This window comes from Hemiscyllium ocellatum, chromosome 19, assembly GCF_020745735.1.
Source record: "Hemiscyllium ocellatum isolate sHemOce1 chromosome 19, sHemOce1.pat.X.cur, whole genome shotgun sequence".
Lineage (NCBI taxonomy): Eukaryota > Metazoa > Chordata > Chondrichthyes > Orectolobiformes > Hemiscylliidae > Hemiscyllium > Hemiscyllium ocellatum.
Genome location: NC_083419.1, coordinates 39,802,818 through 39,830,748, shown reverse-complemented (window position 1 = coordinate 39,830,748; position 27,931 = coordinate 39,802,818). Strand labels below are relative to the sequence as shown.

At 40.6% G+C, this 27,931-nt stretch overlaps 1 protein-coding gene across 1 annotated transcript in view; it reads left to right on the top strand.

Moving 5' to 3' along the window:
* The window catches only part of mtpn (myotrophin), a 64,310-nt gene extending 38,644 nt beyond the window's left edge, over positions 1 to 25,666 (top strand). Inside the window, exons 2-4 of the mRNA XM_060839380.1 lie at positions 4,778 to 4,891; positions 11,454 to 11,537; positions 24,900 to 25,666. Coding sequence (XP_060695363.1) covers positions 4,778 to 4,891; positions 11,454 to 11,537; positions 24,900 to 24,986 — 285 coding nt within the window. The 3' untranslated portion in view covers positions 24,987 to 25,666. The remainder of the gene's footprint in view (positions 1 to 4,777; positions 4,892 to 11,453; positions 11,538 to 24,899) is intronic.
* Positions 25,667 to 27,931: the final 2,265 nt, after the last annotated feature.

Sequence of the window (27,931 nt, the reverse complement as noted above, 5' to 3'; positions counted from 1 at the left end):
CCAGACCAGTGGATCCCTGAGCCATGTTTCTGTAATCGCTATGATATCCCAGTCTCAGGCCCTGAGTTCATCTGCCTTCCCTGTGAGACCTCTTGCATTGAAATAAATGCAGTTTAATTAATAAGTCCCACTTTGTTCTGTGCTTTGTTCCTGCCTGCCCGGACTATTTTGACTGACTTCTTTTCCCAACTGTATCAGTATCAGATTGATTTTTTCCTCATTTTTTCTGGGTCCCACTCCTCCCCACACCTTACTAGTTTAAATCCTCGAGCAGCTCTAGCAAATCCCCCTGCCAGTTTATTCGTCCCTTTCCAATTCCGGTGCAATCCATCCTTCTTATACAGGTCACTTCCAGTCCAGAAGAGATTTCAATGATCCAAAAATGTGAATCCTTCTCCCCTGCACCAGTTTTTCAGCCACGCAGTCAACTGCTCTATCCTTCTATTCCTACCCTCACTCGCTCGTAGCACAGGGAATAATCCAGATATTACTACCCCCAATGACCTCTTTTTTTTAAATTCCTACCTAACTTTCTATATTTTCCCTTCAGAATCTCATCCTTTCCCCTTCCTTCATATGTGGTTAGTTTCGATGTGTTCAGTGACCACCTGGTCCATCTCCCCTTTTGAGAACATTCTGCATTTTTTGAGATATTCTTGATCCTGGCACCAGGGAGTTTTCACTGCCAGCCGCAGCAATGTCTGTCTGTTCCTCTGTCTAGAAAGTCTGCTATCACAATCGATTCATTTAGAATGGCTCCTAACATTAGAGCCCTTCTGTGTACTAGAAACCTGGTTGTTCATATTATGCTCCCCTGATAGTCCATCACCCCCTGCATTTTCCAAAACCACATACTTGTTTGAGATGGGCATAGCCTCAGGAGACTCCTGCACTACCTGCTGCCCCTCCTTTCTCTCCTGGAGTTAACCCATTTACATGACTGTATCTGCAGCTTTTCTTTCTCCCTGTAAATGCCTCCCTTACACCCTCTAGCTCATGTAAATTCCTTATTGCTGCTAACCTGCTGTTCCAGTTGATCCACGCGATCTAATAGGATTTCCAGCTATAGACACAATCAGTAACATGGAAACTCTCTCTAAACTCCCACATCTGACAGGAACAGCACACCACTCTATTAAAGGCCATCTTAACAATCTACAGATCCAGAAAATAGTCCTTTTGCTATGGAAAAACACTGCTCCAGACTAATTTAGACTTATGCCTTATTTTTAAAATTTTAATCGAGACATCTCAATAAAACACACAATCAAAAAAGAACCCACTCTACTCTCTGTTGTAGATTTACAGCAAGGCTACGTGCAAAAACTATGCACTAATCTGTTCCTGTGCTGTGAGTTCTCCCACACTGGTTTCTCCAAGGTCAGCTGTGCATTTTGCTATCTGTTACTTTTTCCTGGATGCCCTTTGTTGTCCAGAGATATGCTTTGCTGTTTGAGTTCAAGTAACTGTGCAGAATCACTGCTGTCAGATAGCAGTATAGGTTTTGTTCTCTGACCATGTGGTTGCAGCCCTGTATATCTTCCTCTTCAAGTTTTATTTTAAAACTTTCTTTAGTAAAAGAACTAAGGCAGGTATTTAGCTTGTTGAGTTTCAAAGGAATAGGGCAAGGCTAGATGGCACTTAACATGGACTATTGTTGGTAAAATAGATGAGTTAAAAGGTGTGATATTACTATCACAAAGATGTGGTTAAGAGAGGGGCAGGGCTGACCACTCAATATTCTAGGGTGTAAGATCTTCAGACAGAACAGGAGAGGATGTAAGAGGAGTATATCTTAAAATGTGGGTGTCATTGATTGATTAGGCCAGTATTTATTGCCAATATCTTAACCTCTCTCTGGACAATTAACAGTCAACAACATCGCTGTGGGTCCAGAGTCACATGTGGACTCCCTTGGGTAAAGATGGTAGTTTTTCCTCCCGAAAAGACATTAGTGAATCAGATGGGTTTTTCCTACAGTGGTTAACAATCACTTATTAAACCTAATTCCAGATTTTTATTGTATTCAAAGCTGTGGGACTAGTGTAAATTGAGTGAGTAATTTTGTGATGCATGCTCGATGGACCAAAGGGACGTCCTTTAGTACTGTATGATTCTGAGGTTCATTCTCCCTACCTCCTTTTCAATTTGGAAATGAGTAAGGAGTTTCTTCTGGAAGTGTTTTTTTGATCAGCCTAATCATAGTTAGTGGTCGTCTGTTCCTTGAGCTATAATCTCATGGGCCGGGGTAGATAGTGTTTGATATTACATCAGTGTTCCTTTTGTAAGTGACTTTCGTGTAAAATGCCCATACTCACCAGTCAAAAGCAAGTTGCTTAAGATTTTGAGAAGCATAAGCATGTCTAGACCTACTGGCAGTATGCCTCTGACACTAACTATGCACGTAAGACAGATGAAAATGAGACTACCTTGAAATCGGGCGCACTTTCCTCAGCAAGAGGGAAGAAACCTGTTATGCTTTCTGCAAAAACTTACTCTACAGCAAAAAGAATCCATATTAGACTGGCCATTTTAGTTGAGCAGAGTAGTTTTTTTATTTGTCATTCCTACCATATGCAGCTGATACGGTAAAAACAAGCCAGCGTTCCTCCAGGACCAAGGTGCTATATGGACAGCACAAACTATATGATCATTAAAAGGTGGTATAAAGTGCATAAGAAGTGCAAAACTTGCAAATTACTGTGTCACATAAGAATGATAATTAGTCGACATTGTTCTAGCAGCAATTCAAAGTTGTGCAAAGAATTTGAAATGGAAAAGAGTCTGATCATAGTATTAAGGAGCCTGATGGCATGGGGGAAGAAACTGTTTCACAGTCTGGCTGTGAAAGATTGAAAGCTCTAGTATCTTCTGCCAGGTAGCAGCAGAGAGAAGCGTTTGAGTGAGGGGTGTGGAGTCTTCCAAAATGCTGTTAACCTTTTGGATGTTGTGTGTTGTGTAAATGTCTATAATGGAGGGAAGAGAGACCCTGATGATCATCTTAGCTGTCCTCACTATGTTTTATGGTCTTGCAATCCAAGATGGTACAATTCCCGACGTAAGCAATGGTACTGCCGCATCAATGAACTCTCGATAAACCCTCTGTAGAATGCAGTGTGGATGGGGTTTGTGAGGTGTGCTTTCCTCCGTTTACATAGAAAGTAGAGATGCTGTGGGTTTTCTTGGCTATGGTGATTATTGCTTCCAAGTGGGTGGTACAGCAGTTAAAGGGCGCTTCAATCCTTGCCGCCTCAAACATAGGAATTAAATGAGCAAATCTTGAATGTGAGTCATTGTTGACTTCATGGGACATAATAAGATTTCTCCTACTCAACTCTAACTGTTTTAGATCAAATTCCTTTGCCCAGATCCTTCTGTGAAATACTTTTTTTCTCTCTCTCTCATTGCTCTTCCCCTCTATCTTTCCCAGTATTTCCTTTTCTTTCCTGAAAACTTAAATTCCATTCCTCCAATTTTAATTTCATTACCGATACAACATCCATTTCCTTGACATACACAAAAATGTGTAGCACAGAAACAGATACTTTGATTCATCTGTGCCAACCAGATATCTTAAATAGATCCTGGCCATATCCCTCCTAAACCTTTCCTGTTCCTAACAACCATCCAGGTGCCTTTTAAATGTTGTAATTGTCCCTGGCAGCTCATTCCATACATGCACCACCCTCTGCGTGGATAAGTTGCCCCTTCGGTGACACAGACACACACAATCCTAAACCTGTGCCCTCTAGCTCTGTAATCCTCTATCCTGAGGAAAAGACCTTGTCTATTTACCCTATCCATCCCCCTCATGATTTCATAAAACCTCTGAGGCACCCCCCCCCCCCCCCCCCCCAGTCTCAAATTCTCCAGAGAAAACAGCCCCAGCCTATTCAGCCTCTTCCCATCCCTATCCAACCCAAGCACCAACCTTTATAAATCTTTTCTGAACCCTTTCAAGTTTCACCAAATCCTTCCTATTTGAGGGAGACCAGAATTGCACACAGTATTCCAAAAGTGGCCGAACAAATGTCCTGTGCAGCTGCAACATGACTTTCCAACTCCTATCCTTAGTTTCCATTCGCCACTTTTTTAAATTTCAGGTTTTCTGACTTGTAGGCAAAATGCTAATTGCTCCAAGTGCCTCGCTAAGTCTAACTGTACTACCCTTCAAACAGTTAAGTCCTCAAATAACTCCTCCCCCACCCCAAAGTTTCACTAATTAGAATACATTGGCATCATATGCAAACATTTCTATACCTTAACAAATGCTGTCTTTTGTCTTTACAAAATCTGTTTCAAAATGGCAATTAACACAAGTGCAAATTAAGGCCAGAACTCAGGTGAGAAATCCTAATTCATTATGGCTCCAGGCAAATGGTTAAGTTCCCAGGGAAGGTCAAACAACTTCCCTCCTATATTCACACTCCCATCTGTTGGTTTGCAGTGAGGTTAATTTGAAAAGGATCCTTGTCTTTATGTATTCTTCAAAGGGAAAAACTGTCTGTTTGCAGTTTGGTACATAATCTGTAGTGTGGCTGAGTTGTTGTTGAACAGGTGATCATAAACCCTTTATCATTGTTGTCACGAGACCATAATCCTGCCTGGATATTTGTACTTGATGAATTTTCAGGCGTTTGAGTCTTTGTTTGATTTCACTAATCAACTAAAATGTAACAGTTTGGTGTTTCAGCGCTTGCAGATGTATTGAACAGCAATCATAAATTGTGTAACTTTGTTTCTATTTATATTAATATTTCTTTTCATTTATCTTCAGGGTATTGATGTGACCAAGTTAGAAGTAGCTGGTCGGAGGGCCATTCACTTTGCAGCCGATTGTGGTCAGCTTGAGGTTCTGGAGTTTCTCATTCGCCTGGGCGCTGAGATTAATGTGAGTAAGATAAGTATGTCAGAATTTTGGAAGATATAGTACCAATGTTGGTACTTGAGCAATATTACTGTTATTGCTATTCTTCGGGTATCTTTTATGGGTTATGTTTCTAAATGTTTGGTTTTTCTAATTGTCTTTGGATTTCTCCTCATTAAAGTTTATTTTCTAATTTACGTCTGATACTCATATATAAAGCATCTATCTTAATATTTATGTAAGGTTTTACATAGTTGGACTCGACAAGCTTGACCACCTTTTTATAATCAGTGGATATAGAAAAATAAAGCTCCCGTGTATTAGTAAGCAACATGAGCCAAAATATTCTGCTTTTGTGAAGACTTGACTGGAGCTGCACTAATCCAGAGCTGCTAACACCAAGACCCCGAGGCAGAATCTATGTCCGCCCAACCACAATAATTACATGGAAAACTTAAATTTCCATTTGCTGCTTTACCTAGATTGCTTTGTGATTTCTACAGCATCTTTTTTTTATGCTGGTAGGTGTCACGAGATGGGCAATCATTGTTGCCCCTCCCCAGTTGCACTTCAAGCAACTTGCTAGGCCATGTCACAGGACAGTTAAGCATACTGCTGCAAGTCGGGAACCATGTATAGGGAACATCAAGCAAGGGTAGCAGATTTCTTCCTGTCAAGGACATTAGTGAAGAGACAGGTATTTGTGAAAATCCACAATTGTTACATGGTCAGCATTAGTCAATAACCAGCTTTTTAATTGAATCTGTATTTCGTGTCTGCAGTAGACATTAAACTAGTGTCTTCAGGATATTAGTCTGGATTATGGGTTGCTACTCCACTGACATTACCAGATTAGAGTTGATCACTTACAGTAGTGGAAAAAGGCCCTTCGGCCCAACAAGTCCACACTGACCCTCTGAAGAGCAACCCACCCAAACCCATTCCCCTGCATTTACCCCTTCATCTAACACGGGCAATTTAGCATGGCCAATTCACCTAACCTGCACATTTTTGGACTCTGGGAGGAAACCCACACAGACACAGGGAGAATGTGCAAACACACAGTTGCCTGAGGTGGGAATTGAACCCAGGTCTCTGGCGCTGTGAGGCAGCAGTGCTAACCACTGTGCCACCCATAAGTACATTACCACTATACCACAGTCTCCCCAAAGTTGTGATCAGATTGCCAGCAGCACATGGACTTGTTGTTGAAATGTGCATTGACTGATGTGTACTCACATTTTTGAGTTTGTCATAACTATAAAATAAATTAGTTGGAATGCAAAGCATTTCAGCACTAGCAACAGTTAGTAGTGCTCCTACTCATCAGTGCTCAACCCCTCCTGCACAACAGACATTGCTTACATGATTCATTGCAGATTCATGTTCTGGAATCCTTGACTTACGCCCAACTGTTGTAAAAGTAATTATTGGAAGAGTTATTGGCATTTCCTTTGGATGAGAGGGTTTCTGTGTGAGGAGAACCCTTGGGATAAAGATGTGGGCTAAGAGCAGCATTGCTGTGATGTGAGGGGGAGGGAGGAAAATGGACTTAGCATTTGGGATGGACAAGTGAAGGAGTGGAGGTGAGCGTGGTTTGGAGGTTGAGGGAGGCAGTTGAGTGGAGAGAACATTCGGTGAAGGGATAAGGGAGGTCACAGTTTTGCAGAGGTTGAGGAATAAGAGGTGAGTTGGTCTTGTCCATTGTTGATATGATCTATATGTTATCTATAAATTAGGTGTGCCCTGTCTACAATTATCCAGATTCTTTTCGATGGTTATACAGTTATGGTGCAACACACTTCAACTTCCAAGCAGAATGCCAACTAATACAATAGACAAGAATATTTCCCTTTCTGTGCTACAGGAGTTGAAGGTGTCATAAGTTAATTTCCCTTCTTTTTAACAAAAAAAAATACCACGAATTTGCACAAATGTTAAAGGATTTGGGTAAGTTACTGTGGTGCCAATAGTAAACTTTGAAGAGTGCTTGTTCATGAATTGGATTATAGTGAGAAATGGTTCCACACAGGTCAAGATGAAAGAGAGTCTACCTTGGCCCAGTGGCAAGCTGAATATCGATGGCTGGATATTATTTTGCATGGCTTGGGTGACCAGGCTATCTTTATTGTCTTATCAAGCTAAGATGTGTGCCATGATTGTGTTGAATAGCCTGTAATACCTATGAATCTTGAATTGATCTGTCCACCAGAAAGAGTCCCTAAGTTGCCAAAGTTAGGGAACCATTGGCAGCTGCCCTCAGCTAGTTTGGTCTACTCATCGAACCGTAGTGTAACCATGTACCATGCTAACAATAATTTTGAACAACAGCTGAGGGCTGGGTTAAGCATTTTTAAGACTCTCTGATATTCATCTGTCAATATTCTAACTCCTTCATTTCACCTTTCAGTTGCCTTTCCTTCAAGATAGCTGTTGATCAGGTTTGTCAAATATATTCAGCTACTGATTCCTAAAAGATGCATATCTGACCATTGCTCAATGAGAAAACCTAAATGATCTGTGGAGGATCTATTAACTTGAATATCACCAATAAAGCGATTTACTTTTCAATTTATAAGTATATGCATTAGGTGTGTATGATATGAAGTTGATTTCCTGGCGTTGTGGAATTTCCTTCAGAAAGTAGAAGATCTTCAAAATAGAAGTTTGGAGAAATTAAGTTCCCTCAAGAACACATTCTACAAACATTGATGTAATGGAAAACAGAATTGTCTAATCCCTTTTGGTAGGAACTCCATATATGGACTCCTACTTACTTCATTGGGAAATTGGATTAAAAGATGTCAAGTTAGGAAGGAGGTAGTTACTTTAGAAGCAAGTGCAACAAAGGCTAACTGAACTGATTCCTTGGATGGAAGGATTTTCCCCATGAGGGGAGAGTGATTAGAATCGGCTAATTATCTGAATTCTGAAGAGATGGTCTTATTAAAATATTTTAAATTCTTAGCATTTAGACTAATTAGAAACAGGAGTAAACCATTTGGCACTCCCTACCCCCAAGCCCACATTGCTGTCCAAAGAATCGTGACTGATCCGACATTTCTCAAATCTATTTTCCTTTATTTTCCTTGCAACCCTTGATTACCCAGACTGATCAAGAATTCATCTATCTCGGCCTTAAATATACAAAAGACTATCCCTACAGTGCTCAAGCAGGGAATGCCAAAGACTCCCAACTGTCTGGAAAGAAATCCCTCCATCTATTTTAAATTCTTACCCCTTTATTCTGAGGCTATGCCCTCTGGTCCTAGACATGAAGGGAAGCATCTTAGCATCTACCCTGTCAAGCCCCTGAAGAATCTTACATTTTTCGATGAGATCACCTCTCAAAAGGCCCAACCTGTTGAGCCATTGCTTGTAAATTAATCCCTCCATACCAGCGATCATTTTAGTGAACCTTCTCTGAGCTACCTCAAATGAAATATTTTTTTTTATATAAGGGGGCGAAAACTGCACAATATTCTACCCTTTTCAAGCTCTGTGACAGCTGCATTTCTCAGGATAGAAAGACCAAATTTGAAATCGCAGTCTCCACTTTAAAGGGCTGGTAGCTTAGTATTAAGTGACATGAAGTTTTTAATGATATTCTTCTTAGAACTTGATTTCTAAGTTGGTGAAAACGTTATTTCAGTTTTCAGTTGTGATCTTAGAGAGTTTAAAAATATTTTGTTGGAAAAACACAGCAAGTCAGGCAGCATCCAAGGAGCAGGAGAATCGACTTTTCGGGCATAAGCCCTTCTTCAGGAATGAGAAAGGTGTGCCAAGCAGGCTAAGATAAAAGGTAGGGAGGAGGGATTTGGGGGAGGGGCATTGGGGATGCAGTAGGTGGAAAGAGGTTAAGGGGAGGGTGATAGGCCGGAGAGGGGGTGGGGGCGGACAGGTCAGGAAGAAGATTACAGGTCAAGAAGGCGGTGCTGAGTCCGAGGGTTGGGACTGAGATAAGGTGGGGGGAGGGGAAATGAGGAAGCTAGAGAAATCTGCATTCATCCCTTGTGGTTGGAGGGTTCCTAGGCAGAAGATGAGGCGCTCTTCCTCCAGGCATCGTGTCGCCATGGTCTGGCGATGGAGGCAGCCAAGAACCTTCATGTTCTTGGCGGAGTGGAAGGGGAAGTTAAAGTGTTGAGCCACGGGGCGGTTGGGTTGGTTAGTGCAGGTATCCTAGAGGTGTTCTCTGTAACATTTCCCAATTCATTCGCCTCCGTCGCACCTGCTCCCAGGAGGACCAATTCCAATACCGAACAACCCAGATGGCCGCCTTCTTCAAAAGAGGCAATTTCCCCTCAGATGTGGTTGACGATGCTCTCCACCGCATCACCTCCTCTTCCCGCTATTCTGCCTTTCAACCCCGCCCCTCCAATCGCCACCAGGACAGAACCCCACTGGTCCTCACCTACCACCCCACCAACCTCCAGATACATCGTATCATCCTTCAACATTTCCATCACCTCCAAACAGACCCCACTACCAAGGATATATTTCCCTCCCCTCCCCTATCACTTCCTCGTCGGGTCCACACCCCCCACCAACCCAACCTCCACTCCCGGCACCTTCCCCTGCAACCGCAAGAAATGCAAAACTTGCGCCCACACCTTCTCTCTCTTTCCCACCTCCCCAACACACACTTCCCTCCTAAGGGATCCTTCCATATCCATCATAAATTCACCTGCATCTCCACACACACCATTTACTGTATCCGCTGCACCCGACGTGGCCTCCTCTGCATTGGGAGACGGGCTGCCTACCTCTGGGACACCCGCACCAACCAACCCAACTGCCCCGTGGCTGAACACTAACCCCTCCCTCCCACTACACCCAAGGACATGCAGGTCCTTGACCACTTCCATCGCCAGACCATGGCAACACGACGCCTGGAGGGAAAGTGCCGCCTCTTCCGCCCAGGAACCCTCCAACCACAAGGGATGAATGCAGATTTCTCCAGCTTCCTCATTCCCCCCCCCCCCACCACTTTATCTCAGTCCCAATCCTCGGACTCAGCACTGCCTTCTTGACCTGCAATCATCTTCCCGACCTCTCCGGCCTATCATCCTCACCTTAACCTCCTTCCACCTATCGCATTCCCAACGCCCCTCCCGCAAGTCCCTCCTCCCTACCTTTATCTTAGCCTGCTTGGCATACCTTCCTCATTCCTGAAGAAGGGCTTATGCCTAAAACGTCGATTCTCCTGCTCCGCTTTTCCAGCAACACATTTTTCAGCTCTGATCTCCAGTATCTGCAGTCCTCACTTTCTCCATCTTAGAGAGTTTGTCAAATTTGAAGCAGTATTAGTGAAATCATGTGATGTTAACTAATTTATGAGCCAGCCACTTGGCTGACAATTTAATGATCTCGCCATGATTTTTATATCCTCCTAAGGACAGCAAACAGGCCACAAGCAGGTTTACCCAGTGAGAAAAGATAATAACAGTAGACATGCTGTTACTGGTCTCCAACTAGTCAGGGCTGAGAGTTCTGAGTTTCTTGAAGTCAGGAGAAAGCTTTTGGAATCTGACGCATTTACAAGCTTCAATGAGGAAATGATCCAAAAGGCTGTAGGAGATTAAACAGCCTATGTTAAGGAGTAAGTGAGCTGAATTAACAATTTGTATATAAAGGGTCCTCCAGAAGAAATATCAACTGAAAGAAACAGCAGTTTGTGTATGTTTGAAATTTGCTGAAAGGAAACCAATCACAACCGTGCCAGCTGGCAAAAAGCTCTCCTGTGGAAATAGGAGTAACTCCTCACTGAGATTTATTTGCCTATAACTGTAATTTTGGAATAAAAATGATGACTTTTCTAGTAGTTCATGTATGCTGTGTTTACAATTTTTATTTTGTGTAATGTACTACTTCATTTGCAACATTTTTTAATATGCTCAGTGACTGACTTCAGTAAATGAAAAACGAAACTTGTAGTCATCGGCTCAGATTTCACTGAGATATTTGACTTGTCCTTTGTCATATGGATGATTCCATGCTCTGGGAACATCACTGAGGGAAGAGTTTCTTTTGAGGTCCATCTATCTTCAGAATTTTTAAGTCTTTGTTAAATATGTTCGACTACAATCAACTGATATTTGGGCACAAAGGTAGTTGAAGGGTAGGAAAAATGGATAAGTAATTTGTTTTCTCTTTTTTATATAACTGTTACTCACTTGAATGCCAATTTAAATATTTCAGAAATTTAGTTTTGCTTGTATCATATTTATCTAATTTTATTACTCTTCAAATTTTAAATCTTCAAATCTCAAGTGACAATATTTGACTCTCTAATTTCAAATAGAAAGTTACCTTGCTATTCGTCGTAAGAACTGAGGCAACTCTTTCTATTCCTTTTCTCTGCTCCCCCCTCAAAAAACACCACCAAAAAGACAAACTAAATCATAAATGTTCCATGTCTTTTGTTGGAGAGTTCTACAGATCCCTGGTGACCCTCAATTTGAGAACATTCTTTCAAGAACCATAAGAAAGAGACTTCAGATTTATGCAGTTTTTGCTTACATTGGTGGCACAAAGGAGGTCATTTTTTGTCAATAATGTTTTATCCCTCTATTTCTCTGATCTGCAGGTTCCGGATATACATGGTTACACAGCACTTCTGTCAGCAATCTATGAGGGACATTTAGACTGTGTGAAATTCCTGTTATCCAAGGTAGGTTCAGAGTACCAGAGAAATGGGGTTGCTTCCCAAATCTTCTAAATAAGAGGTCAGCAGCTGTGGTCTGTGTATAGGAACTGATCTGGTGGTGGTATAGGCTTTTCTATCCTAGAGGTTTGCTCACGTACTTTGGAGGTTACTTTAGCTGACTAGCATATCATTCAAAATATATTTCCATGTAAAGTTGATGAATAAGACTTTCCCAGAATTATTCACTGTGCTAACTCGATAAAAGGTATCTAATGCATGTGTCTTATCCATTTATAAATGAAGAAAAGAAAGTTGGTATCACTCCATTCCTAAGTTATTTCGTGAATAACTGAAATTGCATCACTTGTGCTTGGTGTTTCCTCCTGTTGAAGTCATAGGAGAAAATAAAATATCACTAGATTGTTTTTAAATAACACTTTTTGTTTTAAAATTTTCCAGTGGTACCTAAAATCCAAAACTGTTGCTGTCACAATGAAAGATTTGCTTGCAGAGATTGCCCACATAACCAATATTAGTACCTGTCATGACAGTTTATTTATTCAGAGTGTAGTAGGTCTACCTATTCAAGGTGCATTCCACAAGGGAATGAGAACTTTAAATCTTGAATTCACTACGCAAACCTTCTCTCTCTAACTGTAAAGCAACAAGTCATCTGGTCATTTTCTTACACATGGTATACAGAATGAAAGTAGGTGATTGACTGACTGATAAAGCACACAAGTTGTGGTCTAATGGTAAACTCCTGGAATTTTCTCCGTGTCAGCACTGAATGCATGCGACATGTCCTTTGTGCTAGAAATGCTAAGCACGCTGACAATGTTTGTCTAAATGTGAAGTATGATTTAAGATCTGAGCATTTTATCCCAGACCATTGAGAATTTTCAGCATTTTTAACATTACAATTTTTCAGTCTCTTAAGATGCTATATTTCCATTACTCCACCTTTTATCCAGATGAAAATAATTGCAGCACGTTTGTTTTTTTTTGTGTATTTAAATATAAATTATTTTAGAATTTGGGTTTTGAACTAGTGGTATGGGTGTTTTGGTCTATATGAAGAATTTCAATGCTGAACTTGTAAGTATATCTATAGTCATGGTGATTTTTTTTAAATGTATGAGAATTTCTTAAGCAGTTAATGGAAATTTGTTTACATTGGGAAAACTCTTACCCAGCACAGGGTAAAGTGTAATACACTAGAATTCAGAGTCTGGATTTTCTTTTTTGCTTGGGGAAATAGCTATAACTTGAGCTTTTGGATTTTAGTTTGGCAGATTTGAAAATGTCTTAGCTGAAGCTAGATTTATAAAACAGTTGCTCCTGATGAAAGATGGATTACTTTGCTGTAAGTGGTTAATTTGAAAGTTCGAAATCAGAAGTGTTTCGTTAAAACCGTGAAGCCTTTATTTGAAATTAAGAAAGCCTAAGCTCCACTGTTAATGTTCAAGGAAGTGGTGATCAGATTCTCAAGACTGGATAATTTAATGCCATAATTAAGTCAAACCTCGCAATAGAAAATGTGAGGCAAATATTTGACAGTTGCTGAGACCAATGCTTTTGACCTATGAACAAGTTTTTCTCTATCAAAATCCACAAAATTTACCAATTTAGGGGCAAAGTCTAACATGAGGTGGCATGCAACATAAAATATTCAAAAATCTGCATAGTTAAGTAGCAGATTTATAACTTCACCTTGGGTAAATGTGGTGCACCAGAAGGAAACACTTGGGTCAAAATCTTGGAATTCCCTTCTTCCTAAGATCATTATTCTGGATGTAAGTTTGCTCGCTGAGCTGGGAGGTTCATTTCTAGGCGTTTCGCCACCCTAATAGCTAACATCTTCAGTGGGCCTCAGGCAAAGCAGTGTACATGATTCCTGCTTTATATTTAGATCTTTGGGTTGGTGATGTTATTTCCTGTTCCTTTTCTCAGGGGTGGTAGATGGTGTCTAACTCCAATGTGTTTGTTGATAGATTTCCAGTTGGAATGATATGCTTCTAGGAATTCTCATGAATTCTCTGGCTTGTCTAAGATGGATGTGTTGTCCCAGTCAAAGTGGTGTCCTTATCTTTATGTAAGGATACTAGTGAGAGACTGTATGTTGTTTTGTGGATAGTTAGTGTTCATGTATCCCGATGGCTTGTTTTCTGCCTGTTTGTCCAATGTGTAGTGTTTGTTACTAGCATTAAGAGCATTGTTAGCCAACCTACAGCATGTGGGTTGCAGCAGTTCCAAAAGGCATATCGTCATCACGTAGGGATGGGCAATAAATGCTGGCCCAGCTAGTGACACCACATTCCATGAGAGGTTTTATTAAAATTTAATGTGGAGTTAAGGCTACAAACAAATCAGTTATGGTCTTAATGAATAGCAGAGCAAGTCTACTCCTATTCCTTATGAAAATATTGGCACCTTGCGTTGAGTTTTCATTCAGAACAGGTAAGATACCATACTGAGAAGTGTTAGAATTTTAAATCCCAAGCTGCCAATTCACTTCATATTCCCCATTATGTACCCCTCTCAAGTTCTGATTATTGGACCATGTCTTAAAGAAAAAAGTATAATCTCTTGTTTATGCAGGACTTTAAGGATTGCTTTGTAGTTAAATTGCAATTTTACTTTAATAGCTTTGCTCTAATGATACTGTTGGGAGTATGTACACCCTGAAGCAAATTGGGTGACTCAGAACTGTAAGCAGCCAGCATTGCAACAGTGAGCTTGAGGTTTTCTTCAGTCCATAATCCTTTCAGCACTGCAGTACTATTTATCTAGAATATTTGTACATTGTTAGCAGTTCTAACAATGAAAGAAGAAACTGATTATCATTTTAGGCTGTTTGCAGACCTTTTGCATTGCTGTTCTTTGATAAGTTGCCCTTGCTTCTGATTGTTTTTGGGATTATTACTTTTATAAAATGTAGCCAAAATCTACCATCTAATGCATTTCACTTACCTTGCTTTTGCACTGACATTTTGCAATTAATATTTTTACATTGTGTATATTTGTACAGGAAGTCTTATTATTAGAAGAGACTCCCACAACTCCAAACTCTTGGACTGTAATGTTTACTTGCCTTGCCATAAATTGGGTCTCCTCCCACCATACACATTCACCTACCTCTTCTAAACCACATTGGACTTAATAGAGTCGGCCATAGTGTCAAACAGCACAGCAACAGACCCTTTAGTCCAACCATGCTGACCATAATCCCAAACTAAACTAGTTCTACCTACCTGCGCTTGGCCCATTACTATTAACAATGAAAGTGGTACCTAAGTTTTTATTTTTATATGGTGACTGATGTTAGTTTGAATTTACAATACAGGTCATATTGCAATCTTTGGACAATGGGATGTGAAATGGAATAGCCTGAATAAGGAGGAAAGAAAGATTAATGATATGCTGTGTCCTGTTGAGGATAAGCTATTCATAAGAGTTGCTTTTACTTGTTAATGGGCCATGCATTTATTACCCATCCTTACCTTCCTGAAGGTGATGAGCTTCCTTTCACTGCTACAGTCCATGATTGATAGATAACTCATTGCGATGTTAAGAAGGGAGCTCCAGGATTTGAACATAGCAACGGTGAATGAATATGGGTTTGGAAGGAGTGGTATTGATTTACAGAATTGCATCTTGCAGCTAGTACACTCTTCTCCCACTCTGCATTGGTTGTGGACAGTAAATCTTTAAGGTAGTGTTTGATATGCCAGTCAAGTGGACTGCTTTGTCCTGGATCTTGTCCTGGATCCTTAGTCATCCTGACAAAAAGAGTATGCCGTGATACTGACTTGTCTTTTAAGTATTGGACAGCTTTTGAGGAATCGGGGAGAGTTACTTGCTGCAGAAGCCCTAGCTTCTGACTGGCTCTGGTACCTCAGTGTTTATATAATTGGTCTAGATCAATTGTGGGCGGCACGGTGGCACAGTGGTTAGCACTGCTGCCTCACAGCGCCTGTAGACCCGGGTTCAATTCCCGACTCAGGCGACTGACTGTGTGGAGTTTGCACGTTCTCCCCGTGTCTGCGTGGGTTTCCTCCGGGTGCTCCGGTTTCCTCCCACAGTCACAAAGATGTGCGGGTCAGGTGAATTGGCCAAGCTAAATTGCCCGTAGTGTTAGGTAAGGGGTAAATGTAGGGGTATGGGTGGGTTGCGCTTCGGCGGGTCGGTGTGGACTTGTTGGGCCGAAGGGCCTGTTTCCACACTGTAAGTCTAATCTAATCTAATCTAATCACTTTCCAGTCAATGATAACCCCCAGGATAAACAGGGATTCAGTGGTAATGGCATTGAATATCACGAAGTGGTTAGATTGTCTTGAGTTTTTTTTTGTTTGTATAGACTTCCATGTCCCATAACTTACAACCTAGACTACATTTAAATGTTTTAAGATTGTCCTAAAGTTCAATAGGGATGCAAGTTTTTTTTTTAACATACATGTGCAAGAAACTATTTTGGTGTTGTGATCAATATTCTGAATGTGCTTAAAGCCATGACAGCTAGATGGAAGCACTCAATCTATTGGCAAAGTTGTTTTGTGATAACTATTATTCCCACTCCAGACAGCAACTTCAAGCCTCATATATCAGTGTCTGTCTGATAAAGTGGAGTATGTTGACCATCTGGCAGCTGTCACCATAGCATTACGTGCCAATCTTGAGGACATTAGGGCAGCAGGTTATTGATCTGCTTATTTTTAGTTATGCATATATTGCTGGAACTAAACTGATTTGTGGCTGTTCAGGTGCATTAGGCTTTTATAAAGCTTGCTGCATTATTGATATTTGTGACAAATTCATTCAAAACATTAAATCAGTTACCTTTTGAGCATTCTGTATTTTAATTGGGCTCAGTGTTAAAGACCAGATTTGTAGTTGGCAAATCTTATTTCTTATAAAGGACTGAAAGGTATACATTCTGGAGTACTATACTTATTCCTAATTTTTACAACTCTTGTAAAATAAATGTTGGATATGTATATAATAGGGAGAAGATATTCTGTATGAGTCTCCGCTGATTTCAACTGTCATCTCAGATTTGTGTTCCATTTTGATAATTACGCTTTTCCATCAAGATCCATTTTATATTGGCTATCTTTTTCAAATTGTGTTTTAGTGCAGTCCATTTACATCCTAAAGGCAAACACTGTAGCTGATTTATTTTTCTTACAGCTTTGGTTGACATGTATGAGGATTCACTGTCGCAATGCCACCTTTGTTTTTGAGTTTACCTACTTGTATTTTCTTGTTTCTACTTCCTTTTTCAACCCTTACTTTTGAGGTCTAAGATTGACTATCTAATAATTGATAGCTACACCTAGAGTCAGTTGCCTGCTTTCTGTATATTACATTCTTATGAGTTGTTGAATAGTTGTACAGAAATTGATCCACAAGTCAACTTGTTTTTTGGCAGAGCACCACCAAGTGGTCTCTAGCCCATAATAAAGCACTAATGAAAACAGTGAGATTTTTAGTTTAAATTTTTAATGTCAAAGTTTAATTTGAATATTACAGATGCTAGATATCTGAAATTACAGCAGAAATGGAAAAAAGGTAAATCTGCAAAGAAAGTTAACTTTTCAGATTAATTTCAGGCTTGCTAAATATTTCCAGCACTATTTTCATTTCTATTAAAACTTCCATAGAAACAAGTACAGGATTAGGCCATGTGGCCCTTCAAGTCTATTTCCCCCATTCTACACAATTTTAAACAATTAATTGGCTTTAACTGCTTTCTGTGGCAGAGAATCTCATAGGCTCAACACTCTCTCTAGGTGAAGATAGTTTTCCTCTTCTCAGAACTAAATGGCTCACCCCTTATCTTTAAACTGTGACTCATGGTTCTACACTTGCCAGTTATCCGGAATGTCCTTCCTGTGTTTACCCTCCCCAGCCCTATTGCAATTTTGTAGGCTTCTGAGATTCCCTGAATTCATTCTTCTGAACTCTAGTGAATACGGTCCTACCCGATCCAGTTTCTCTCTTCACATGTCAGTCCTGCCATTCTAGGAATCTGTTTGGTAAATCTTGGTACTCTTCAGTAGCCAGAGCATACACTTAAGGAGACCAAAGCTGTACACAATACACCAGGCATGGCCTCCCCCAGGCCCGGTGCAATTGCAGCAAAATATCCCTGCTCTGGAATTTGAACACTCCATAAAGACTATCATCCCATTTTCTACCTTTACTACCTGCTGCACATGCATGTTTACTTTCAGAGGCTGATGTACAAGGGCACTCTTATCTCATTGCACCCTTACCAATCCATGCTGGCTGTCTGATCCTGTCACTGTTTTCCAAAGATTCTAATACTGAATCTATAGAGTGAATTCTAGTTTTTTCCACCCTATGTCAAATTAAGAGGTCTGTAATGTCCTGTTTTTTATATATAAATAGGTTACATTTGCTACCCTCCAATCCATAGGATCTGTTCAAATGTATACAATGTTGAAAGATGGCCACCAATGCATCCACTATTTCTAGGGCCACTTCCTTAAACAGTCTAAGATGTAGATTATTGGGTGGGATTTATCAGCCTTTGTTCCCTTCAATTTTTTTCTCAAACCCATTTTCTTCATGCTGATTTTTCATCGATCCCTCTCCCTCAGATCTGTTCCCAACCACTTTAGAACATTTGTGTCTTCCATAGTAGATGGAACCAAGATATGTCTTTTATTGATCTGCTATCTGTTTCCTGTTACAGTTTAACTTTTTAGACAAGTTTCTTGGGCGTTCTCGCTCAATACAGAACCAACTAGTGCAAGGGGACGGATAAATTATAGATCAGTCATTCCATTCATTGTGCATCGAGCCATACATCTAAGTTTATTTTCTTGAGTCATTTGTGTAATAATTGATCAATTCTGATTGGATTTGAGGAATGTAATTAACTTCTCATTCTAAAAATCCAAATTATACAAAGTTGAGATGCCGTTTGCATGAGGTAATTATGGCCGATAAGGGATGGGATTGAACTGGCTGTGCCTGATGGGTTAAAGGTCCACCATTGCAGAGCAGTAGGTAGAATAAACCAAGATCATTTACAAAGAGAAATTAAGTATTAAAACGTTTGAATTAAAGTGAAATGTTGCAGATGCTGGAAATATGAAACGGCCACAGAACACTTGGGGAAAAAGTCAGCAGGCCCAGCAGCATCTGTGGACAGATAAAAACAGTTAATGTTTTGAGGCTAGTTTGACCTCTGACCCCTTGAAGAAAAATTATACGAAATTTAAAACTTTATTTTTCCTGTGCCCATAAATGCAACCAGAACCACCCTAGTTTCTTCAGCATTTTTTGCATTTAAAAAAAGTCCCTTCATTTATATGGTGCCTTTCGCAACCATCCGATATCTCAAAGCACTTTCTAGACAATGAAGTACTTTTGTATTGTGACTCAGGTACAAGTGCTATCAACTGAGCCATAGCTGACTGTAACATATTATCATATGGATTAATTAGGCAAAAGTCATAATTACTGAGGAGGCATTAGGAAGAGTTTGATGTAAGTGCATCATCACTTCGTAAAAGCAACATTTGTCTAGTTATGCAACAAAGGCATGATATTCGGAACAGCAATTAACCAATTAGCTCTTCAAGACTTTTTGTCTTTCAGTCATATCATGTTTGATAAGTTCATCAGATAAATGAGCAGAATTAGGCCATTCGTCCCATCAAGTTTGCTCCACCATTCAATCATGATTGATCTGCTACTCTCTCAATGACCCTTCAACCCATTATCAATTAAAAATCTGTCTAACTCCTCCTTGAATTTACTCACTGTATCTGCGTTCGCACACTTTAGGGTAGCAAATTCCACAGATTCATAGCCCTTTGGATGGGGTAGTTTCTCCTCAACTGTTTTTAAATTTGCTACCCCTTGTCTCAGAATACCCCACAAGAGGAAGCATCCACTCCATGTCCTATTATCCATATCTGATCTGTGATTAAGTTCCATATAGTTGTCTTTGACAAAACCCTAAGGGGTATGGGGCAATCAAATGCATTAATAGTATCTTAAAAATAACAATTGATTGAACATCAAATTTCTGCTCTTTGTGTACCATATAGAGATTACCCATTTTTACTCCCAATGCTTCTATTGTTTGGTGCTGTTTTGTAGAAAATGTTTTGTAAACTTAAATTGGATTCTGATGGTACGTGGATGTGGAACCTGTGTACTAAGAGTAACTCAACAGCAAGTTGGCTCAGTCCTAAAAAACCCATGGCCACTAGATTGGGTGTGCAGCAGGTAGTTTGGGAATCATAGAGGGAAGTATTTACTCAACCTCATCTTTGTTTTCAAATCATAGATAAGGTAGTGGATGACACTTAAATAACTAAAAGAGCAGAACGCTCTATAAAATGCTGCCTTCCTCATTGATGGGAGAGCTCAGTGCTTCAGGGCTGAAGAATTTGAATTCGTCTTCAGCCAAAAGTCTTGAGTGGATGATTTGCCTCTCCTTTCTCCTGAGGTTCTCTGCCTTCTACCAATCCATCAAGTCTCTATCTATATGGTATCTTGCCTTTAATTCCATGGGCTGATATGTTATTTAGCAGTCTCCTATGCTCAAATCAAATAACAAGTTAAATCAAGTACTCCACAATCTCAATCTATCACAGATGTGGTTGGGAACTAAATATCTAGGGATACATATCCCATCGAAAGGTCAGGCAGAGGCGAGGGGGAAAAGGTTGCCGCCTTAGTAAGAAATGATACAGGACCAGAAGGTATGGATTGTGGGTAGAATTGTGGAACTGCAAAGGAAAGAGAAGGTGATGGCCTAGTAGTATTATCACTAGATTATTAATCCAGCAACCCAGTTAATGATATAGGGACTCAGGTTCAAATCCTGCCACAGCAGATCATGGAATTTGAATTCAATAGAATCTGGGATTAAGGTTTTAATGATTGTGAAACCATTGACAATTGTAAGAAAAACCCACCTGGTACACGAATGCCCTTCAGAGAAGGAAATCTGCCATCCTTTTCCAGTCTGGCCTGCATGTGACACCAGACCCAACTTTCAGTTGCCCTCTGAAGCCATTCAGTTGTACCAGTCTCAAAGAAATGAACGTGAAAGGATCATCTAGCATTGACCTAGGCACCAGAAAAGACGCAAAGACGCAAACCCTGCAAAATCCCCCTCACTAACGTTTGGTTGGAGGGAGGTGGGGGCGAGGGGGAGGTGGGGGTGGTGGTGGTGGAGGAGAGCTGTGTCTCAGATGAGTCGAGCAACAGCCTGATGTAGGCGTACCAACAGAATTATACCTTGCAGATGTCCCAGAGACCACCACCACATCACTACTCTTGGATACATCCTACTCCACTGGCAGGACAGCCCCAGCAAGGTGGCAGCACAGTGGTATGCAGTCGGGAGGGAGTTGCTCTGGGAGTCCTCAACATTGATTCTGGACTCCATGATGTCTCGTGGCTTCAGGTTAAACATGGGCAAGGAAAATTCCTGCTGTTTGCCATCCTCCCTCAGCTGATGACTCTGTACTCCCATGTTGAACAACACCTAAAAAGTACTATGGATGGCAAGAGCACAAAATATACTCTGAGGGATTTCAGTGTTCACCACCAAAAGTGGCTCGGCAGCAGTACAAATGATTGCGCTGGTTGGGTCCTAAAGAAGACAGCTGCTAGGTTGGTTCCTTCACCACTTATTGCATACCTCACAAGGGGAAAAAATGTACTTGATTTCATCTTTACCAATCTGCCAGCTGTTGATGCATCTGTCTTGACAGTATTGGTAGAATTGACCACCTGTTAGTCCTTGCAGATATAAAGTCCTGCCTTCATATTGAGAAATACATTTGTGTTGTCTGCACTATTGCTGTGCTAAATGGGACAGACTTCAAACAGATCTAGAAACTCAACTGGGCATTCATGAGGCACTGTGGATCATCAGCAGCATCAGAATTGAACTCCAGCACAATCAGTAACCTCATGGCCCAGCATATCCCCCATACCACCATTACCATCAAACCACACAATCAACCCTGGCTCAATGGAGAGTTCCGGAGGGCATGCCTGAAAATGAGGTGTCATCCTGGTGAAGCCAGCAAACACTACTTGCATGCCAAACAGCATAAGCAGCAAGCAATTGACAGAGCTAAGCAATCCCACAACCAGTAGATCAGATCTAATCTCTGCAGTCCTGCTACATCCAGTCACGTATGGTGTTGGATGCTTAAACAAATCACTAGAGGAGGATACTCTTCAAATATCCCTATCCTCAATGAAGAAAGAGCCTAGCACATCAGTGCAAAAGATAATGCTGAAGCTTTCACAGCAATCTTCACGCCAGAAGTGCCAAGTGGATAATCCATCTGTCTTCTCCAGCGATCCCCAGTATTACAGATACCAGTGTTGAGCCAATTCGATTTACTCCACAGATCAAGAAACAGTTAGGGGCACTGTTAGAAATATTGCAAAGGCTATGGGCCCTGACAACATTCCGGCAATAGTACTGAAAACTTGTGCTCAAACTTGCTGCTTCCCTAGCCAAGCTGTTGCAACACTGGCATCTGCCCAATGTAGGTGTGGAAAATTGTCCAAATGTGTCCTGTACGTTTTTTTTTTAAAAAGGACAAATCCAACCTGGCCAATTACTGCCCCAACAGCTTATTCTCTATCATCTGTAAAGTGATGGAAGATGTCATGAACAGTGCTACCAAGCAGCACCTGCTCAGTGACACCCAGTTTAGGTTCCACCAGGGCCACTCTGTTCCTGACCACCTTACGGACTTGGTTCAAACATGGGCAAAAGAGCTAAATTCCAAAGGCGAGGTGAAAGTGATGGCCCTTGATTTCAAGGCTACATTCGACAGTGTGGTATCAAGGAGCCCTAGCAAATAGAAATCAATAGGTATCTGGGCCAAACTGTCCAGTGCTTGCACTCCTATCTGATACGTAAGATGATGGTTGTTGGAGGTTGGTCATCTCAGCTCCAGGACATCTCTGCAAGAGTTCCTAGAGTAATGTCTTAAGTTCAACCATTTTCAGCTAATTTATCAATGACCTTCCCTCCATCATAAGGTTAAGTGGGGATATTTGCCAACATTCAGCACCATTTGCGATGATTCAGACCCTGAAGCAATCAGTCTCCAAATGCAACCAGATATGGACAATATCCAGTCTTGGGCTGACAAGTGGCAAGTAACATTTGTGCCAACATTCTTGCCAGCAAGAACTAATCTAACTGTTGCCCCTTGACATTCAATGATATTGTCATTACTGAAGCCCCCAATACCAACATCCTGGGAGTGATCATTGATCAGAAAATCAACTGATCGTATTAATACAATGGCTATGAGAGTTGCTCAGAGGCTATGAATACTATAACAAGTAATTCACCTTCTATCTCCCCTAATCCTGTCCACCATCTACAAGGTACAAGTCAGGAGAGTGGTGAAATATACTTTCCTGGATGAGTGCAGCCCCACCATCATTAAAGCTTTTACACTCTCCATGAGAAAACTGCCTGCTTGATTGGCACTGCATCCACTCCTTCCACCCCCAGTCGCTCAGTTGAAGCAGTATGTACTATCTAAAGGATGTCCTGCAGAAATTCACCGAAGATTTTTGGACAAACCTTCCCAACCCATGACCACTTCAATTTGGATGGAAAAGGACAGCAGATATACGGGTAGACCACCACCTTCTTGTTCTCCTCTGAGCCATTTGCCATCCTGACTTGGAAATGTATTGCTATTCCTTCACTGGCACTGGCTTAAAATCCTGAAACTTCCTCTCTCGGGCCATTGAAAGTCAACCCACAGCAAGTGGATTGCAGCAGTTCAAGAAGGTAGCTCACCACCACCTTCTCAAGGCTAACTAGGAATGCGCAATAAGTGCTGGTCTCTTAGCAGTAGTTAGGATGTAGAGAGAAAATAGTGTCAGACACTATTACAATCATCATGGGGGACTTCAATATGCAGATAGACTGGGAAAATCAGGCTAGTAGCAGATACCATTGAAAGGAATTTGTGGAATGTATGCAAGATGATCTACCAGAAGAAACTGACATTACTAAAAACAAATGCTGGAGATCACAGCAGGTTAGGTAGCGTTCCATAGGAAGAGAGCAAGCTAACATTTCGAGTCTAGATGATTCTTCAGAGCTCTGAGCTTGCTCTCTCTCTCTCTGAATGCTGCCTGACCTGCTGTGATCTCCAGCATTTGCTGTTTTCAGTGCAGATGGTGGATTCTGTAGTAATTTGTTCCGACACTGGCATGGCTAGCTGGAAATTCAGCATTTGTGTAATGCTAGTGTTCAGTCCTCAGAATCGAGAGGAGCATAGTCTGAAGAAAGGAGATGAACACTAGAATATGAGCAATAGTTGAAGCAGCCCATGACTGAGAGACTTTGCAAGGGGTTTCAAGGCCAGATCATCAAAAGCAAACAGTTAGAATCCTTTGTTCTGATGACACTGGGTCACAAAACCTCTAAGATCTCAAGGGTTTCTAGATAACTGCATTTGCTATTTGATGTGCTATGGGCTGTTCACTGGCAGTTACCTGTATTAATCTTGGGTTAATTCTGGATGTTAGAATCTAAAATTGAAATAAGGTTTGTCCTACTGTTCTAATTTTCTTTTGTTTAAAACATTGACATCATGTGGCTTTATTCTCCTCAGTATGTACGTACAATCAAGCATTTTATGTACATTCATTTAAAAATGTTGTTGGACCAAGCCAGATTTTAACTTGTTAGACATATGGTGCAGGATTTCCAAAAGCAGACACTTGTTTGTATAATTCCTGTTTTTGTACAACGTCCATGTGGAACCCTCTGTGCTGGTCTCTTAGGGAATTACCCAAGGTTAACCCACACTGCCCCAAGCCCCCTCTCTTTCCCCCCACCCAGTTATCACCATCCTAAAAACACTCTCGCTCATTCTCTCACAGCACGGCTGCATTACTCTAGTTAAGCTACTATCACCTCCAACATACTATAGGAAAGTTTGCCTAAAAACCATTCCACGTTAATTTTGTACCAAAATTACATTGGTCAGTATGGATATGCTTGGAAATGATCCAACTGTTAAATGATCTACTTTAAAATTGTTTTATTAAGGTTTTATTGGTTGAACCTCAAACTGATCAGTGATTATTCCTTGAACCAACTTTCCTTACTCGAGGCAACCACACAATGGCAAGGATGGGTTTAATAATCTGCAAGCTTGCTGTTGCTAGATCAGACCCATTTTAAAGTCTGTTACTACTTTGTTTATCATGGGTATCATTTTCAGATGATGGTTCTATTCACTTTTTTTAATTTGGACAGGAGCCAATATTTAGGTCTTATATGAATCTCCTCTATCTCCAGTTGGTTTCTAATTGTCTTTTTCCAACCCACAGGGTGCAAATAAAACGGGGAAGTGCCCTGATGGAATGAGCTATTTGGAAGTTGCTGAAAGCCCTGAAATGAAAGAACTTCTCAAGTGACGATTGTCGTGCTTTACCGTGGCCTTGTGCTGCACCATCTCGTTTCTTTTTCTTAATTCTTTCTGCTTCCGAGTGCATCTTTTAATTCTGACTAAACAGACAAGTTTGTAGCATGTTTTTGTACAGTTACAGACATCTTGGTTAACGTAAATATCCGAGCTCTTGCACAGCGTACAATGGACTGACTCTACATCTCTCTAGGGATAGTTCAACACAATAATAAATTGCTGCAATTCTTGAAGCAGATCATATTACAGTTATACTACACATGTCCATCTTACTGAGTCACCTTTTTCTCGAACTTGTTTTCATACGTTGTGGACAGTGTGACGCAGATGTTCTTTTAAATGATTGTACCGAAAAGTTTTTCAGCAAAAGGTTATTCTTGTGTTACCCTCAAACAGTACTCTAAACCTAACACATCAGTTCTGAAATTTGAAGATTTTGGCAGTTGCAGTGCCTCACTGATTTGAAGACACCTTCCAAAGTTTTGTTTCCCTTTTTGACTTTTGGGTATTGATTATCATGTAAACCACAATGATTTGTGAAAGTTTTATTAAAAATTACAATTCTAAGGATGATCATGATAACAATTGGATTGAGTGAACTATCACTATTCCTGTTGCATAATCAGTGACTTGAGAAATCTGTTTTAATAAAATAAAGATGTGTGTAATCTGCTTTGTTTCCATTGTTTTTTGAGCTTTCTATTAACGTATGAGTTTTAAACTTGCCTCAGTGATGCAATGTATCCAATCAAGTCGATGGTGCCAACAGCAATCAAAAATTGTGCATACACATTTTCAAATTGTCAAGTAATCTCAGCAGTGTGGCTTTTAAATACATGCAGTTAATTTTTTTAGGGTTATTTCCTCAATTAAACAAAATTGCCTGAGCGCACAAGGGGAAATGTGAAATTTAGCTGAGTAAACTGTCTTATGCCTTTCACAACTTTGCAAATTGCCAACGCACATCATAGCCAGTGAGGTAGTTTAATGTATATTTTCAGTCAGTTTCTGCGAAGTCTGTCTCAGCAGAGAGAACCTAACAGATGTGTTTTGATGGTAGACATCAAATGATATATGTTGACCAAGAGAAGAACTTTTTTTGCTTGCTCTTGCATAATACCATGAAATCTTTCACCTGCTTCTGAAACAGCAGATGAGATTTGGGTCTAATGTCTCACAAAAGACTGCATTCCTGACTCTGCATCACCTTTTGGGTTATAATACTGTGTTTATTTACCATTAATAACAAGATGTAGGAGCAGAAGGAGGCTATTCATGCCTGTACTCATTCAATAAGATCGTGGCTGATCTAATAATCCTCCAATTTCCTATAACCATTGATTACCTGACTTATCTGTTTATCTTGGCCTTGAATATACTTAGTGACACAGCATCAATAGCTCTCTGTGATGGTGAATTCCACAGATTCACAAGTGTCAGAAGAAATTCCACCTTACCTGTTTTAAATGTTTAACTCTTTCTTTTTATTCTATGATTATGCCCTTTACCTCCAGACTCTCTCAAGAGGAAACTACCTTTTTTACACCTACCTGTCAAGCCCATAAAATTTTGTATGTTTCAATAAGTTAGTCTCCTATTTTTCTACATTTCAACACGTACAGGTCCAGTGTACTCAACCCCTTCGATAAGGAGCTCAAAACTGTCCAGTATTCCAACTGGTCTAAAGCTTACTTTATATAGCTTTCGCAAAATCCCTCCTACATCCTCCGTTCCTTTTGAAATGAAAGCCACTTTTTTGTTTGCCTTTTAACTGCTGAACTTGAATGTCGGCTTTTTGTGATTCATGGACAAGCAGTCCCAAATGCTGTCTCCATAGCTTTTTGTAGTCATCTTCCACTTTAAGTAATGTTCTGCTCCCTTCTCCTTGCCAAAGTGCACAACCTCACATTTTCCCCACGTTATATTCAATCTAAGTTTTTGCCCACTCAACTATTTTAATCTAAAGATGTGCAGGTTAGGTGAATTGGCAATACTAATTTGTCTATGGTGTTCAGTGATGTGTAGGTTAAGTGCGTTAGTCAGAGGGAAATGGGTCTGGCTGGGTCACTCCAGAAGGCTGGTTGGGTCAAAAGGCCTGTTTCCATTCTATGGTCTGCATCTTTATATAGGCCTTTTTGTGCCATACTCACCATTTGCTTTCCTACTTATTTTGTCAAAAATTTGCATATACTCCATTTCCTCATCTAAGTCATTATGTATATAATTGTGGCCCATGTGCTGATCCCCTGGCACATCACTATCCATCCTGGTACATCCACATGGTACCATCCTGAAAGTTCCCCCCCTTTTTTTCTAACTTTGTCTTCTGCTAGTTCGCCAATCTTCTATGTACTATTTCAAACAATGGGCTATTAAGTAACCTTGTCTGGTACCTTGATCAAGTTCTTTCTGAAAATCCAAATATATTACATTCACTGCTTCTCTGTCTTCATATTGTTACTTCCTCCGATTCTATCTTCACCGTCTCAAATTGCAGAGTAAATTCAATCACATTATGATCACTGCTTCCAAAGGATTCCTTCACCTGAAGCTTTTGAAGGCCTCCCCTGTTTTTAATGTACTGTGCCTAACATAAGCTTCTTTCTTAGTCTTGATATCCCTTGACATCCAGTGTTCCCTGAACTTACTGTCCTTGCCCGTCACTCTTCGAGGAACACACTAGCCCTGAACTCTGACTATATTTCTTTTAAAAAGACATCCACTTTCAAAATCTAGACTTTTAGACTTGGAGCAGTCACTTGTTGATATTTAGACAATAGGTGCAGGAGTAGGCCATTCATCCCTTCGAGCCTGCACCACCATTAAATATGATCATGGCTGATAAGGATGATCAGTATCCTGTTCCTGCCTTATCTCCATAACCCTCGATTCCACTATCCTTGAGAGCTCTATCCAACTCTTTCTTAAATGAATGCA